This window comes from Anarrhichthys ocellatus, unplaced genomic scaffold, assembly GCF_004355925.1.
Source record: "Anarrhichthys ocellatus isolate YVR2014 unplaced genomic scaffold, GSC_Weel_1.0 scaffold34, whole genome shotgun sequence".
Lineage (NCBI taxonomy): Eukaryota > Metazoa > Chordata > Actinopteri > Perciformes > Anarhichadidae > Anarrhichthys > Anarrhichthys ocellatus.
The window spans coordinates 4,637,191-4,652,588 of NW_022280064.1; the positions used below are offsets into that span (position 1 = coordinate 4,637,191).

Here is a 15,398-nt window from a genome sequence, read left to right on the forward strand (position 1 = left end):
TCGTCATTAAGGAACCTGGCTGGCTGCTGAACTGCATCAAGTTCCTGTTTGGCTGGGAAATCAAACCCAGAGGAGAAACGACGAAGAAGCACAGCGAGGCTGCAGCTCCTCGTCCCTCATATCAGGTTATTCATGTCTGAAACTCATTCAGTTAAATCTGCTTCTAGTTTCTATGAAGTATCATATGAACCGCTGCCTGAGGTAACGTTGAACCAAGATGGAGACCGTTGAGGGTGAGAAGTGTCAAGTGTTCCACACACCGTCCACTTACTCACAGTGCTCTGCTTACTGTCTGTGTGAACGCACTCATGCACTCTCAATAACAAGCGTAAGGATGCAAGAATTCAAATCGAGACACAGCAGAACTCCAGAAACTTGGAAGTGACTCTGGTCTTCACAGCCAAGACTTGAGACCTACAACACACAGACTTTGTCTCACCTCTGAGGTGTAAACTGCTGGTATTTATTGACCTAAAACACGAAAACCACCCACGATATCCATTAACACAAATCTTAAGTTTTACTCACAGTTATCCAGACAACTCCTTAAACACTTATAACAACACAGAAACCCCCCCACTTCAGCTCATTGGGTCTATTAATGCCTCCCTGGTGTATAAATATATCCAACACACATTAATACGCGTTTCCCCTGTTGGCAGCGTGCCATGGCCTCATGCCTGAACCCTCCCTTGTTACCGAGAGTTTAGGAATTCCCTCTCTTATAAATCACTGCCGATAAGACCTTCACCAAACACCCAGCGTGTAAATATAATATATCTCAAGATGCTGAGCTCTGCAGTCCAACGTAAACAGACAAGGAGAAAGAGGAGAGGGAGGCGTCTCAGAGCGCTGTGAGGTCCACGACGGCCCAGTTATAATCTCCCTCTGACGTGGGCCAATAAAACCACCAAAGGATGGGAAAGACCCAGCGCCCTGGGTTTAAAGACACCGACGTGATGGGAGGTTCAGAGTAAACTAAAATGCAGGTTCACAAAAGCAACTGGGTTCCAGGTTTCAGTCCCTGAGGGGGCTTTGAATAAAAAGCCAGACCCAGGTACGTGGAAACTCTTCCAGGAGTGTGAGGGGGTTTCACCATAGGATGACACCTACGAGCATATTAAACAACAGGGGGCAGTTTGAGCATCAATTAGTCTGCTTTTGTGTCACAGACAACCTTTCATTGTCTAACGTCACAGGAAGTAGTGAATCTCAGCTGTGTGGTGGCGGTTCACACTTATAAAAGACAGGAACAAAAGAAATATCTGTTACAGTTTAGGGAAGGTCTAATGAGAGCCAATTAATAAGCAAACAGGATGCTATTTGATATTCAGGGTCGTGTCCAGCGCCAAGAGATGGTAGACGTTATGTTTCCTGGCCAGTGAGAAGCACGCTGAGCAGATTCCTCTGATGAAATACACCAATCATCTGAGTCTTTTGAACATTCAAACCTGGAACAATAGAGTCAAACTGATTCCAGACAACACTGAGAGAAGCATCTCTTTATATCTAAACCAGGTTTAAGACGTGAAGGGGAAAGGAACAGCATCCACAACCCTCGTGACATTTCTGTCTGAATCAAAATGTGCAGAAGCTCTGCAGCAAGTTACATTCACAACATGTTTTTATGCAACGAAATATTCTGCTTCAATCCAATCTTGTTGGCGTTCAGCCTCTGAATGCGTTTGCTGTCACGCAGAGAGGCAGCACCTGTATTAACAGGGCGGTCCAGCAGCAATCTAACAGCACTATGAATTCATTCAGAACAAAATCTACTTTTTCCCCACGACAGACATTTAAAGTTTCACACGAAAACCTCAATATAAGCTTTGAATGTAAAAAAAAGAGACATTTTGTAAGAGGAGGAAGTAGTGAGAGCTCTTCATCTCACCTCCTGGGTGGGCCCCCCGGCCACCATCGTGTAGGTGACGCGGTATGTGTCCACGGGGCCGGCGGGCGCCGTCCAGGTGGCACGGAAGGAGTGGTGGGTCACCTCCGAGGTCACCAGGTCGGTGGGCGCCTCCAGCTCTCCTTCTGGGAAGGAATGAAGAGGGAATGTGAGCCGACACGTCAAAGTACTTCACACCCCTGAACCCTGACGCCACAAATCTGCCGTCGTCATGTTCGCCCCTTTTGGCTCGCTGAATATTTCAGCTAAATAAGATAAATAGGTTTAAGTGTGTGGAGATCTATTCTACCGGTTTGAGCTCTTCTGACTTTAAACGAATGCTTTTCTCCGGCTGTGCTGTAAATCACTTTCTGTATTTTCCTCCCAAAAATGATTTACAGACAAATAGTAGAAAAAAACGTGAAAGTTTCCATCAGATGTTCGGATCCGTGTTGCCACATCTCTTTAATTCTCCGAAATAATCGAGGTTGTTGGACAGAATGGAGTCAAATTCATCCATCTGCGCTGTGATGTTCTGTTAAAGAGTAGAGTTGATTTGTGAATAACTGGACACTTTGTTCTCATCTGAGGATTAAAATGACGGCGTAGAATTTGACCTTTTCAACAACCAATTAGTGTCATCATTCAAACTGGGTCGTAGCAGCTGTGCCGAGGACGAGTAACGTAGCCGATGTTCATGTGTTCACTTGGACTAAAAGGTTTACGTCGTCCTTTATAAGCAGAGCGACGTTCACACCCTCCGGCGTGCTTTCTATTTCTATTCATAGATGTCAGTCTTAAACACTTTGGCGTTCTAAAGTCCGGAGACCACAGGTAACTGAACGGTGTAAATCTGACTCAGCAGGAAGAAGACCTGGTCGATGTAGAATGACTTGTTTAGTTTGAGGGGCCAGCATCTGCAACAGCTTGTGGACGTGTGTGTGCGCCTCCTGACGAGGAAAACACTTGTGTTGAAGGAAGCAGAAGACAAGAGAATGTTGTCACCTCTCTACCTTCATGACGGGGAACTGAAGCTCTTATCTATTCTCTCTCTAAAGAAACCAGACTCATTCACAAAAACAGAGATTGTATCTTGCAGAAGTGAATCTGAATTAAAACACCAAAGTCAAACAATACTAACTAACCGATTGAGGCAGCAGTAGAGCAGCAACCTAAGGTAAAATGATTGTTTGTCTGGTGTCAGCTTCAGTTCCCCGTCATGCATATTGTCATTCATATTCATATTCATGCCCATTAACCCCTCTTACAAAATCACTACTATATTTTTGATTTCAAGCTAAATGGTTGATATTTCTAAAAGGTTGAATTCTGTTTCACAAACATTTGGTCGTTCCTTTGATGAATGAAACTCTACTTTCATTCATCAAAGGAAATAAATATATATAAATGTAGAATAACCAGACAGAGTTCTGCCTTCTGAGATCTTGATCTTTGGTTCTAATCCCCGTGGCAGCAGTGTGATGATGACTCTATATGCCGACGATGTGACTCTGTTCCTACCCGGGCCTTTGACGCTGTTACACAGGTTGATGGTGAGGTCGTCGATGATGTCCACCATGAACTTGAAGTCCTTCACGTTGTACATGTGAATCTCTTCGGGGTCGGAGGCGATCGACCTCAGCTCGTTCTCGTCTGCGTTCTTCACGCCTGAGAGAAAAAACCGAAACGTCAACACGGTTGAAGAAGAAGAAGAAGAAGAAACCCCCCAAAAGACAAGACTAACATGATATAAAGTACTACAATCAAATCTAATCCCATGTACCTCTACACACAAATTATACTCTCAAAGCTCGTCATCAGACCTTTCACTGATCAGCTGATTGGTTTGGCCATTGGTTTCAGTTCACTTCTGTATAATTTGAAAACTTGTAGACATTTTGTATGAATACATTTAAATTCACAGCTTTCTAAAGTAGTAAATGTATCGAAAATATTGAACAAAGTTTGGACTATGTAGTTTAAGAGGATGAATCCTGGAAAACCAGCTGTTATAATGTGTTTTAAACTCTGTCAATATAAAGATGTATGATATTTAAAGTGACGTACCGATGGCGTAGAGCTCGATGTCGTTATCTTTCAGGCTCCTCGACGTGGAGATGATTTCGTCCTGCGACTTTCCGTCAGTGATCAGAATGCCGATCTTTCGGGCGTTGGGACGCATCCCCACGCTGATTTTGAAGTTGTTCTGCATGATGTAGCTCAATGCCAACCCTGTGAGACGGGAACAGTGAGCTTCACCAAACATTCAGCGGCCGATTCACAAAAGGATTTAGCAGCTAAATCTTCACACTACAGAAGGTAACTCTCAGAGCAGCACAAAGGGTGAACTGCACCTTTAAGTTAGTTCATGTTCAGACATTTGGCACAAAATTTGACCCTTTCTATGCAAATGGGTAAAGTGCACTCAGCTGCAGAACTTCTCAGCCGTGTTTGTGTCATATCATTACCCGAACAAATAAAAATTGCAAGTGATGCACAATTCATGGTGATAATTCAGCGACCGCAAACCTTCTTCTCTGTGAATTCATCAGTTCTGTTTTGAATCACAGTGAATCTTTTCTGCCATCAAACAAAACATTCACCTTGATTTCTATTCGTCACACATTCCTCTAATCACAGGAAGTATCATGTTCTAAGTACAATGATAGAAAGAGAAAGCATCGCACTGCGTTCATGGCTGTTTTAAACATACCGGGCATGTTGGCAAGTTTCCGTGAAAATTTCCTTCAGTTTAACTTTCAAATCTCACAAAGTAAATATTTTTTTATTGTCTCACTTTTTGAGCAAAAACAGCTTCAGTGTTCTTCAGCTAAAGCACCCAGAGAAGGGAAGTTGACACGTTACCTGTCATGGTGTTGCCTCCTTTGTACGGCAGGTTGGAGATGGCATCCAGCAGGGACGCCTTGGTCGGGTGGGCGTTCAGGTGCCACTCGGTCTTTGGGTCTCCGCTGTACTGAGCCAGACCTGCAGAGAACACCGAGGACACAGCAACCCTGTCACTTTAGCTTTTATGAAGAAACAATGAAACAGGTTTACCAACAACAACCTGGTTGTAAAACATGCGATCGCCTTAATGAAATGGACTGTACAGTAGAGGTGGTAGTAGCCATCAGACAGCTTTGGGGGTAGAAGTACAGGTCGTAGTGAGAATATTACCAATCTGCACTCTGTCGGGCCCGACGTTGAACACGCTGACCATGCGAGCGATGAAGTTGCGGATGGTCTTGAAGTTGATGCGTCCGATGCTCCAGGAGCCGTCGACCAGCAGCACGATGTCGGCCTTCGCTGTGGTCTTACACTGAAGGTCTGCAGAGAGAGGGGGAGGGGCAGTGAGTTTCTGCTACACAACACAACAGTGTCTGATGTGTTTCACATGAAGAACTAGAGATGTGAACAAAAAGAGGAAACATCAGAGAGAGAATCACAAGTGGAAGACGTTTGTACAGCAGGTTGTTTTTACACAGCGTTACGCAACAACAATAATTCACACGTCGTCAAAGAGATATCGCGAGATGTTTGGACGGTGAATCGGCCCCGTGGTCTTCCAGCAGCAGGACTGAGCCTCTCTGTGATATACGAGGCCGATTGCACATTCCTGCTCCAGGCACCTGTAGGAAACAAACATGGCCGCTCCTCCTCTATCGTTTTTTTCTTTTCTTTTTTCAGCGGATGCCGAGCGTTTTAAAAGCCGGACCCCTGTGTGTGGAATTGAAAACAGGTTAGGAGTAAATCAATTAACAAATATTTTTTTAAAGTTCAGATCTGTCTCAGCTGGCTGCAGGAAACAGATGCTTCAGAGGAACCGTCTGTTTGAGTTATAAACAATTCGCTCATGTGTTCCCCTCCGACGTTCATTAATAAAAACAGGTGTCATAAACACAGGCAGCTTTAAGAGGCAACTAATGCGCCGCAGACGACTGCTGGATCCAGTGTCTCTGAGCAATAAATATCCATCTCAGCTCAACTGTGGGACTTAAATCTACTGGTGTCCAGCTTTTGGTTTCACTCCAGAATCAAAAGTCTGATGTTTTCACTGACAGAGAAGTGTTTTAAAAGAAATGTGATTTAAATATAATCTTGTAGGAGACTAAACGTGCTTCAAGGCTGCAGATGTAGGTATACATGATAATATCAGTATCATCTAACTGCCTCACATTAAAGGGACAGTAGAGATGTTTAGAAGTGTGTGTATGAGGTTCTTCTCCACAGTCAGTGTTCTGAACGTTTCCAATGGCGGCTCACTTGTTCAATCATGTCAAGTCGCTGTTGAGTTTTTCTCACTTTGTTTAAAAGACGAACATTTGAAAAAAAGAAACCGAGCGTTGAACGACGCAGAGAAGCGGCTCTGCCGGACCATATGGACCCGTCAGTCTGGATCAGAGCCTCCACTGAGCAGCCTGCCATGTGAGAGAGCTGCAGTTTTTAAATATACGAGGATCTCTGAGTGGAACCTCGGTGGAACATCCTGGATCTGTTCCTGGCTCGCTGGCAGCCGCCGGTCACCGTGTCTGCTCCCCATTACAGCAGGAACTTCTGCCCGGGGTCAGCGCCTCCTCTGGGTCTCGTGTGAAGCACGACATTTTCCTAACGGCAGAATCCTGAGTTCAAACTTACGAAGACGTACGTTTGTGGCGACGGTTAGAGTCCCGGTGAAACAGAAGTTAAAGCGTCTTTAAAGCTTCTGAACTGTAGATGTAGATCACAGTGAAACAGAATATTTGACAGTTACAAAAGGGATTTAAATCAAATCCTTCGCATTTGATTGGGCCGCTACAAAGTGGGTGGGGCTTAAGCTTTGTTTATACTCGCGCTTGGCAGCGTAGCGTGAGCCTCCGCAGACGGAGCGCTAGCTCTAAACACACGAGGAGGATCTGTTCGTTGGGTTCTTCTCCGAAACACGAGAGGACGAACTAAAGTTTCTAAAGCATCTCAGAAGTAACTGACCTTCTTTTATAATCCCAGACATGTAAACAGTGTTTTTATTAGCTCAGTTAAAAGGTGAAAGGGACACTTTGCTGATTCATGGCTCTGTTAGCTATACGATCCACAAACGTGGTTTTATAAGACCGGTGGGGCCCAAAGTCTCATTTGACTGAAGGATGAGTCATCAAAGAAGAGGAAAGACTGGGTTTTTATGTATTTGTCTTTGAACAACAAATAATTGATTTAACAAAAGCGACACGGGATTAAAACTTGGTTTTTCTTTACGTTTCTTCGGGTCTTTTAAGGTCAGCACATTGGTGGGTGTCGGCTCAAACTGTGCAGCACATAAATGGGTCGGGAACGCGTTAGTGTCGACTCTTCATCACGTGTCTGTTGAATGCTCCAGATCACACTCACAATGAGATACGAGGGAGGTGAGGAAACGCCGAGCCAAGCGGCTCAGGATAATTGCACTAATAACAACCATCTGTGTCGGTTTTCAGCCTGCAATTCCAAAGAGACGGTGATGTTAATGCCCCTCCACAACTAGTAATTCAATGTTTCTGGCAGTAATTTAGGGGGCGGACCACCGCTATCCCGGAAGGACTTGGATCAGACGGCGTCTGGTCTGCAGGCCCCGCTCTCTACGGGCCGCTAACGGAGGTTCTCAGTGTGGGTGGAGTTATCAGCTTTTACCAGAGGGGTCGACAGAAGGCGGCTCGGGGGCGTCCCTGAGGGTGGTCTTCTCCTCTCCTGCCAGAGGCATACTCTCCCCTCCGTCAAACATCCCGGACACGGCGACAGAGTACTTTGTTCCGGCCCTGAAGGACGAAGGACACGACAGGAACTCGCATCAGACTTTCATAATCTCAATAAGAAGACGTTAATGCTAAACTGAGATCATCCTGCTCTTCTTATCTGTCCTTCCTTCCACAGTTTGATTGTTTTCTGTACAATAGCTGATAAAAACCGTCCCCATCATCCTCATTATTTTAGAGATGGTGGACTCATCCCTGCAGCAGACAGAAGCACAGACATGGCTGATTATTATGCAGAACGACTTCTTCATGGTGCAATATGTCTTCCCTACTATGGGGCACGACCCGCCCTCCTCTGCCTCTGATTGGCTTACTCTGACATTCTTATATTGCAGTTAACCAGTCTCACTCCTCATGCTGATAGTGCTAGCTGAAAGCGGAAGCAGAGTACGGCGGGTCACGCCTTCGCCATAGCAGGCAAAACAATCAGTGCAGTTGAATGAAGTCATTCTGCACAATAATTAGTCACGTGCTTCTGTTCGTTGCCGGGAGAATGTGCTGTTTTCAGAGCGATGAGTGTGTTTCAGTGATAACGTGTTTTGAGTAGTTATATTTAGTGTAACATGGATGTTATAATGTAAACACTATTCAGCAAGTTGTAAAACAAATATAAAATAGTTTGAAGAAAATGTACAAGCTCCCGTAACAAGATCTGTTTACGTGATTCTTTCCTCGGGTGCTGTGATAATAACGATAAAGATAATAAGAATACTTTTATTTATTTAGGGCTTGTTACGAAGTGCTTCACGAGACAATAGAAGCAGATAAATGAAGCAACAATAAGGAAAGTAAAACAAGGTGATGAGAACAAATAAATATAAATGTGTGTGAACATGTACATGCAGGTGTCGGCAGGAAATGGCACTGCTACCCGACCCTCCGATGTCTATTGTTTCCCTCTGTGGTGAACTTTTCTAATGCAGGCATGAGATTCTTCAGAATATTTAAACATATAACGGTGATGAACGCTCACCTAAGTTCCTCTAGGACCACTGTGTTGTCGTAGGGCCCGACCAGGAGCTCGCCCAGGTCGATATCATTCCCATCGGGGTGAAAGCTGACTTTGTAGCCCCGGACCTGACCGGGTGCCGGATCCCAGGAGACCCTGAAGCTGGTCTTGGTGGGCTCTGAGGTCTGGAGGTTCCTGGGAGCCTTGAAGGGCGACACTGAAATGGGAAAGAACCCGTGCCAGAACTTCAGGACAAACTTGTGCTGAATGAACATTCAACACAAAAATCAAAGTCACGGCAAGAAAGGTTGTTGAAGATCAGCCACACCACCAGTTTCTCATTAGTCCATAATACAACACCTTGAACCCGGTGTCATTGGTTAAAAAGCCCGGTGTCATCATGCCGTGTGTTAGTAACGGTGGGGATTGTGTTTATTAAGTGTGTGTTCTGGTGAAAAGACGCTGCTGTCGTCCTGTAGTGTGACAAACATTCATCTGAACAAGTGGTTTAAACTTGAAGTCACAGTAAAGAATGTGCAGCCCGGAGGACAGAATCACGCTTGTTTCCAAGGCAGCGAGTCGTTTTGACGTTTGAGTGACAAAACTGTCAAACAAGCCGGTTTGTTTTGCGTCGCTGACGTTCAACAGGAAGCCAGTTGAGACGAAAGACGTTCTCCTGACCTTAGAGGGATGCTTTGATTTACGGAGAATTCAAACACATTTTTCTTCTTATCGTGGATTCAGACAAAGTCTTAAATGTTTTGGTGAGCATTGAGATTGACCTCAGTTACATTCCATGAGTTAGTCTGACTCTCGAGAGCAGGACGAACAGAAGCTTTGCCTAAAAATACAGAGCAAACCCTTGTGCTTCACTGGAGCATTTTTGACTTTTAAAGTTTTGTTAAGGGTGTGATTAAATGTTGTACGTTATAATACGTATCTAATAAACTGTGAAGCCAAAATACAGACACTCAGGTCCTAAAGGACAAAAATGTCCCCACAATGTCTGATCCCACGGCCGTTACAGCACAACACCATGCCTTCTGCTGTTCAAAGCTGTTCATCTGGAGCCCTGGCTTCAAAACTGAGCGTTTTACTATTTTCAACCACATTGAGACATTTTCTCATGTTTGTTTTGCTGTTTTTCTCATGTGATAAACGTGCTGTTCTCCTGGTGTCCACTGGGGGCGTCGCTGCTGCATTACAGAGCACTGCAGTGTTTAATGCAACGTATCAAAGGCAATGTTGTTGCATATCATAGAATGACATATCATAGAATGAAAACAAGTCCCCCGAGCATTAATTATGCAGATAATAATTTAAAAGCTAAGATCACCTCAGCTGCAGATTTCTTTTCTTTCATTTCATTCCATCAATGGTAATGTTTTAAGAGTGAACTTTAAACGTCTTGGTCTAGATGGACATGTCTCTGCGGTGTGCTGTCTGTCAGAGGGTTGAATTATGGACCAACGTACGTGTCGTTCCTACTCCTTGCCTTGCTTTTCCTTCCCCGCGCTTGTAGATGGGGTGAACGGTGATGTTGTAGGTGGTGGTGGGCTGCAGGCGCTTCATGACGGTGGAGGTGGTCGTCCCGGGGACCTTGAGGGCCACTTCTTTCCCTCCACCGATGGGGAAGTACTTCAGCCGGTAGTGGGCCACCTTGCCCGGCGCCGGCGTCCACGAGACTTTCATGCTTCGCTCGGTCTCGTCCGACACGGTCAACTTTTTGGCGGCAGCAGAAGCTGAAAATAAAAAAAATACATTTTCTAATGTAGCAGAGTGCTGCAACTATGGACCGACAGATTTACATTGATATTGCAAATATTCAATAATGTCTTTTAAATCTAATATTTGTATTGTCAGATGTATTTTTGAATGGGCAGAAACTGGATTTGGGAAATATTTCCATGCTTCTTCAAACGTATTTATACTCTATTGGCTCTGCATAGAATTCCAGTGTAGTCAGAGCTGGTATTGATAATACAATTACAATACCAGCTCCCTTAAAGTAATACCGATACTTCATTCGATACCCATCTTGTTTCGAAGCATTGAGTTTTGTAAAATACCACCACCACATTGATTTCTACCAGACACAAAGGCGTGGAGTAGAATCATATTTTCCAACGTTGTGGTGGCATCTCGACACGCTGAACCACCACCTCCATCAAATATACCGCGCTCAACTTCACAACACTACAGACTGGATGGTTCTAGTAAGGCCTCACCCTCCGGTTCTTTAAAGTGAAGCCAAAGCTTCATGTGTTAAAGCTGCATTCTCTCTGGTGTCCACCAGGGGGCGACTCCTCTGGTTGTATAGAAGTCTATGAGAAAATGACTCTACTTCTCTCTTGATTTATTACCTCAGTAAACATTGTAAACATGAGTTTATGGTCTCGATCTCTAGTCTACAGTCTGTGGGTCATCATACGTTGCATTAGATCAAACGCTTGCAGTGATTAGTCATGTATTTCAAGATCTGGGCACAAAAAGGATCAAATAGAGGTATAGTTTGGCAGGAAGAACTTCTATACTACTTGGTAGTATTCACAAATTGGACGATGAATCTTTAAAAACTTCTTTCATCGAACCCATCGATCTGTTAACCTCCATCCACTCTATTCCTTCCAGCATCAAACCTCCATAACAGACCGTACTCTACCAGTGTGTATGTTCCGTATGTGTACGACTCCATCGGGGGCTACTGAACAACCACAAACATTTTGTCATTTTTAAAACCATAATCCCTAAAAACAATCATCTTCTCCTCTCTATGTTCAGGCCAAGTGTGGTTCTCTTTATATCCCTCCAGTAATCGTAATGTTTTCATAAACGCAGAGTAATTCCATCAGCTTCATGCCAAAACTAATTGGTAGTGAGTTCGGCATTCACCCAGAAGTGATCAACTGTGGAGGAAACGCCAACCACATTGTCTGTCCACCCCCCCCCGACACAACCAAAAGCCCATTAAATGAATTTCACATACTCCGATGATTCTGCAAGTGATTAAAACAACTTTGCAAGAGAACAATATGTATATTTAATGATCCCGATGAAAGTGTTCCAGACTGGCTGATTTTTACTGGCGGTAAAAAAAAAGAAACATGGCGTCCAACTTTTCTGTGTGTTGATGGGTTTTGAGTAAATCCGTGAAGCTGGAGGAGAAACATTTGGATCGATGCATCGAGGGAAAACAACACGAGCTAAAGACGCGTCGGTTCATCTGCACGCTGCGTTCGTCGGTTGGCCCGCGTGCGTCAGGTTTCACACGTGTGCATATACGAGGAATGTGTCGACATGTTTAGGGCGAGCTTTGTCTCTGATTCAACACGTCAGTGAGCAGTTCACTCACAGGACACACGTTGATCTCATAGATTTACCCTCACCAGTTGTGTTGTGTCAGAGAGAGGAACACAGCGGAGCTGTCACCACGTTGGGGTTTCACTCACAATTACAGTTTGAAAAGAAACAAAAACAAATATCTTCGTTTAAATTTGGACCCAGAAAGCTGAAAGCGTGTGTGTTCTATCGTGCGAGCTCTGAAATCCATTTTTCTTCTTGCGACAAATGGGAAGTATCGAATATACTTTGGCTCATATTCTTGTGGCGCGCATGCAGAAACTTTAGAAGCAACTGATGTCTGCACCTTCAAGCTGCTCTTTCCTGCAGATGAGCTGCTCTTTATTTTGTTTAATGCTTCTTAATAATCGTGTTTCTTTTGGATTTATACATTTAAATATTTGTGCATGCACTTATTTTATAATTCTATTGGTAACACAATTTTGAAAAGTGCTGCACAGTCTGAGGTGAGATCAGTGGGAATGTTTTGGTCTCCAGAGCTCACTGGGTGTCTGTCGTCTTACCGTTGGTGGTTTGCTGTCCGGCGAGCGGCTCGCCGTCTTTCTGATCGTAGGCGGCGACCACAGAAACCTGGTAGAGCGTCTCTGGACTCAGACCGTCCAGCACGGTGTCGGTCACGTCTCCCGGCACCGTTTTCTCTCTGGTCTCCCCCGAGACCAGCGACCGCCATCGGACCCGATACATCTTCACGTTCCCGGGCGCCGCCGTCCACGACGCTGCGAAGCTGGAGTCGGTCACGTCGCTGGTGACCAGGTCCTCAGGAGGTCCCACCTCTGGAAAAAACACAAGCAAAGGTGTGAATTAATAAGTGCAACACACAGGAAGATATGTGGTTACTGAAGCATTGTTCTTTACATACAAATTCTAATTTAACATTCAGATTCTTTAGGTATTTAGATTTTGATCCAAAGATCTGTATTTCTTAAAGAAACACTCCCACATATCTGTGCACAATAGTGCCACTTCTACAGTGTATAAATCTCTGACGTTCTCTCCAGTATTTGCAATCTTCCTTTTTTAAAACAAAGGAACCTTTTTGCATTTGCTGGCAGATCAGCTTGTTTTCTAACATGGAAACTATTAAAAGTCCATCAAGTGGTCAGAAGAGTTGACCACGGCTATAAAGGGCAGGGAACCGGGGGACACGTGAGATTTAAAAAAAGAAAACACAACATTTCTGAGGATTAATTTTAAGACATCTCTGCTTCATTAGGGAGTACAGAGGATCAGGAGACAGGAGACATGTGTCCACTGAGCCACCGAGAGGATGAAGTCCCTTTATTGTAGTTTATTGGACATCTTTGCTTCATCAAATCTTTGCTTCCCTCTGTTGGTAGAGTGAGATCCAGGATTTAAATGTGTTGTTTATTCGTCTCACACGAATGTCGCCACAGACACCAGTTCGGAACACTGCAAATGCCAGGCCCCATTGAGTCACCTCACGCAGCAATAGATGATTTATTTAAATGAAACTCTTCCAGATCGACTTTAAAGTCAAATTAAAACCAAGCCCGAGACTGAACCCTTGTTGAAGTGATGGAGTGACTAAATGTACCGGGTTATAAAAACACGCTCACGCTGAAGACGGTTCTCACGCAGAAATCAAGAAGATACACGAGAGACAGAACTGAAGCGTCTTCAGAGGTTCAGACTCAACTTCCTGAGGAGCTGCAGCCAGAAACCCTTATAGATCTATTCCCACCCCAGCGGCTCATGTTGCTGGAAGGAGACGTATAGAGGCAGAGCACCAAGCTGGAAATATGTGTGAATGATGGAGGAGGAGGAGGACGAGGATGAGGACGGGGAGGAGGAGGACGAGGAGGACGAGGAGGGGAGGAGGAGGAGGAGGACGAGGACGAGGAGGAGGAGGAGGAGGAGGAACAGGACAGGACAGAACAGGACAACACAAAACAAATGTTTATCCTCGGGACATTTGTTTCTGGTCGGGGTACAAATTAAAGATACTTTTATACTGAAAAAGTACATTTAATACAGTGGAAGAGAAGCTCGCCTGGACGCTGTTGAGTGGAGGTTATTGTTGTTCCTGCCAACTGATACTGGAAATGTCCCTTTGACCATCTTTCTGTAAAACATGTGGCCAGACTGTTGTGGAAATCTCTATTAGTGAATTGAGTAATAAAACAGGTCGACAAGCGTCATGACCAAGACAAAAAGTTTCAGCGCTTCTGATAACAAGTAAAGAGGCTTTTAATTTGACGGGCCGACATGATGAAACCACATTAGATGTGATGTTACTGCTGAACATCCAGTCTGTACTCTGCTTCATGAATCTACATGTATTAGTTTATTTAACATGCAGCGAGCTGCGTGGAGCTGCTGCCAATTTTCTTTTTATCAGCTTCAAGGAGCGCCGTCTCTGCGAGCTGGAAGCGGAGTTGAAAATAACTGCAGCAGACAGATGGCGTGTGGAATATTCTGGCGCTCAGCAGACGACGCCTCAAATGCACCCGGACCTATTTTTCCAGAGTCGGTGACGAGGCAAATGTGAACAAAACCGCAGGAGATTTAATGCACTTGTGAGGACATTTCCACTGCTCTGCATGTCTCCACAATCTATTCATCTATCGCACATCTTTTCTGCTAAACATGTTAAAGTTTTGAGGACAGAATGAAGCAAAGACAGTAGAACCTAAAATGAAAACACTGAGGAAGATAGCGTGGTTAAAATCGAAAACTCCAGAAGAGCAACTTAACAGATGTGTGGCGGCAACTAATCTCAGGAAGTTCAGGGTTAAATTATTGATACTTTTACTCAATTATCATGATAAAAAAAATGTGGTCAAGATTAATTTTAAATGGGGAAGAGATGAGAGGTAAGATAAGTTAAGTGATGATCAGATCACAGCAGCACAGGGACATAAATAATAAGAGGTATCATATAAACTAAAGTAAGAATAGCATAAAAAATAGAAAACTATACGAGAGCATTAAGCATTTTCATTAAACCTTATTTACGTACAGCTCCACCTCTGAGAAACAGAGTCCAACTCAAATCCTTGGACTTCTTCAGCGACATGATTAACGTGCGTGTCATAACAGTTCTTAGATATTTCCTGTGTCGGTCTCTGAGCAGCTGAGCCTCGATGCCACAGGAGGAGACTCCCTGCTGCTGAAGCCTCACAGTCGCAGTGGAAACTCTCTCTCGGCTCATTGCTTTGTATAAACTTGGCAACTCGACATGTTCCATCTACCGTCGGCCGCTTAGAGCACCGCGAGGTGCAGAGACTGACTGCGGTTTTCACACCGGTGGCCCAGACTGAGGGGAGAGAAAAATCACTCCGGCAGTTTTGTTGGTGCAACTCCACACCAGAGGAGAAGTGCTGTCTCGATTAATGAGCAAGGCAGCAATACTGCCAGAGTCAGTCGCTACCAGGTGGCAACCTGCGGTTCTTTAAGTGAAGCCAAAGCTTCATGTGTT

At 44.5% G+C, this 15,398-nt stretch overlaps 1 protein-coding gene across 1 annotated transcript in view; it reads right to left on the reverse strand.

Moving 5' to 3' along the window:
* The window catches only part of col12a1b (collagen, type XII, alpha 1b), an 85,138-nt gene that overhangs the window by 47,044 nt on the left and 22,696 nt on the right, over positions 1 to 15,398 (reverse strand). The window contains exons 5-13 of the mRNA XM_031865932.1: positions 12,463 to 12,732; positions 10,075 to 10,341; positions 8,624 to 8,816; positions 7,529 to 7,653; positions 5,066 to 5,215; positions 4,754 to 4,873; positions 3,956 to 4,120; positions 3,410 to 3,556; positions 1,892 to 2,034 (exon numbers count right to left, since the gene is read on the reverse strand). Coding sequence (XP_031721792.1) covers positions 1,892 to 2,034; positions 3,410 to 3,556; positions 3,956 to 4,120; positions 4,754 to 4,873; positions 5,066 to 5,215; positions 7,529 to 7,653; positions 8,624 to 8,816; positions 10,075 to 10,341; positions 12,463 to 12,732 — 1,580 coding nt within the window. The remainder of the gene's footprint in view (positions 1 to 1,891; positions 2,035 to 3,409; positions 3,557 to 3,955; positions 4,121 to 4,753; positions 4,874 to 5,065; positions 5,216 to 7,528; positions 7,654 to 8,623; positions 8,817 to 10,074; positions 10,342 to 12,462; positions 12,733 to 15,398) is intronic.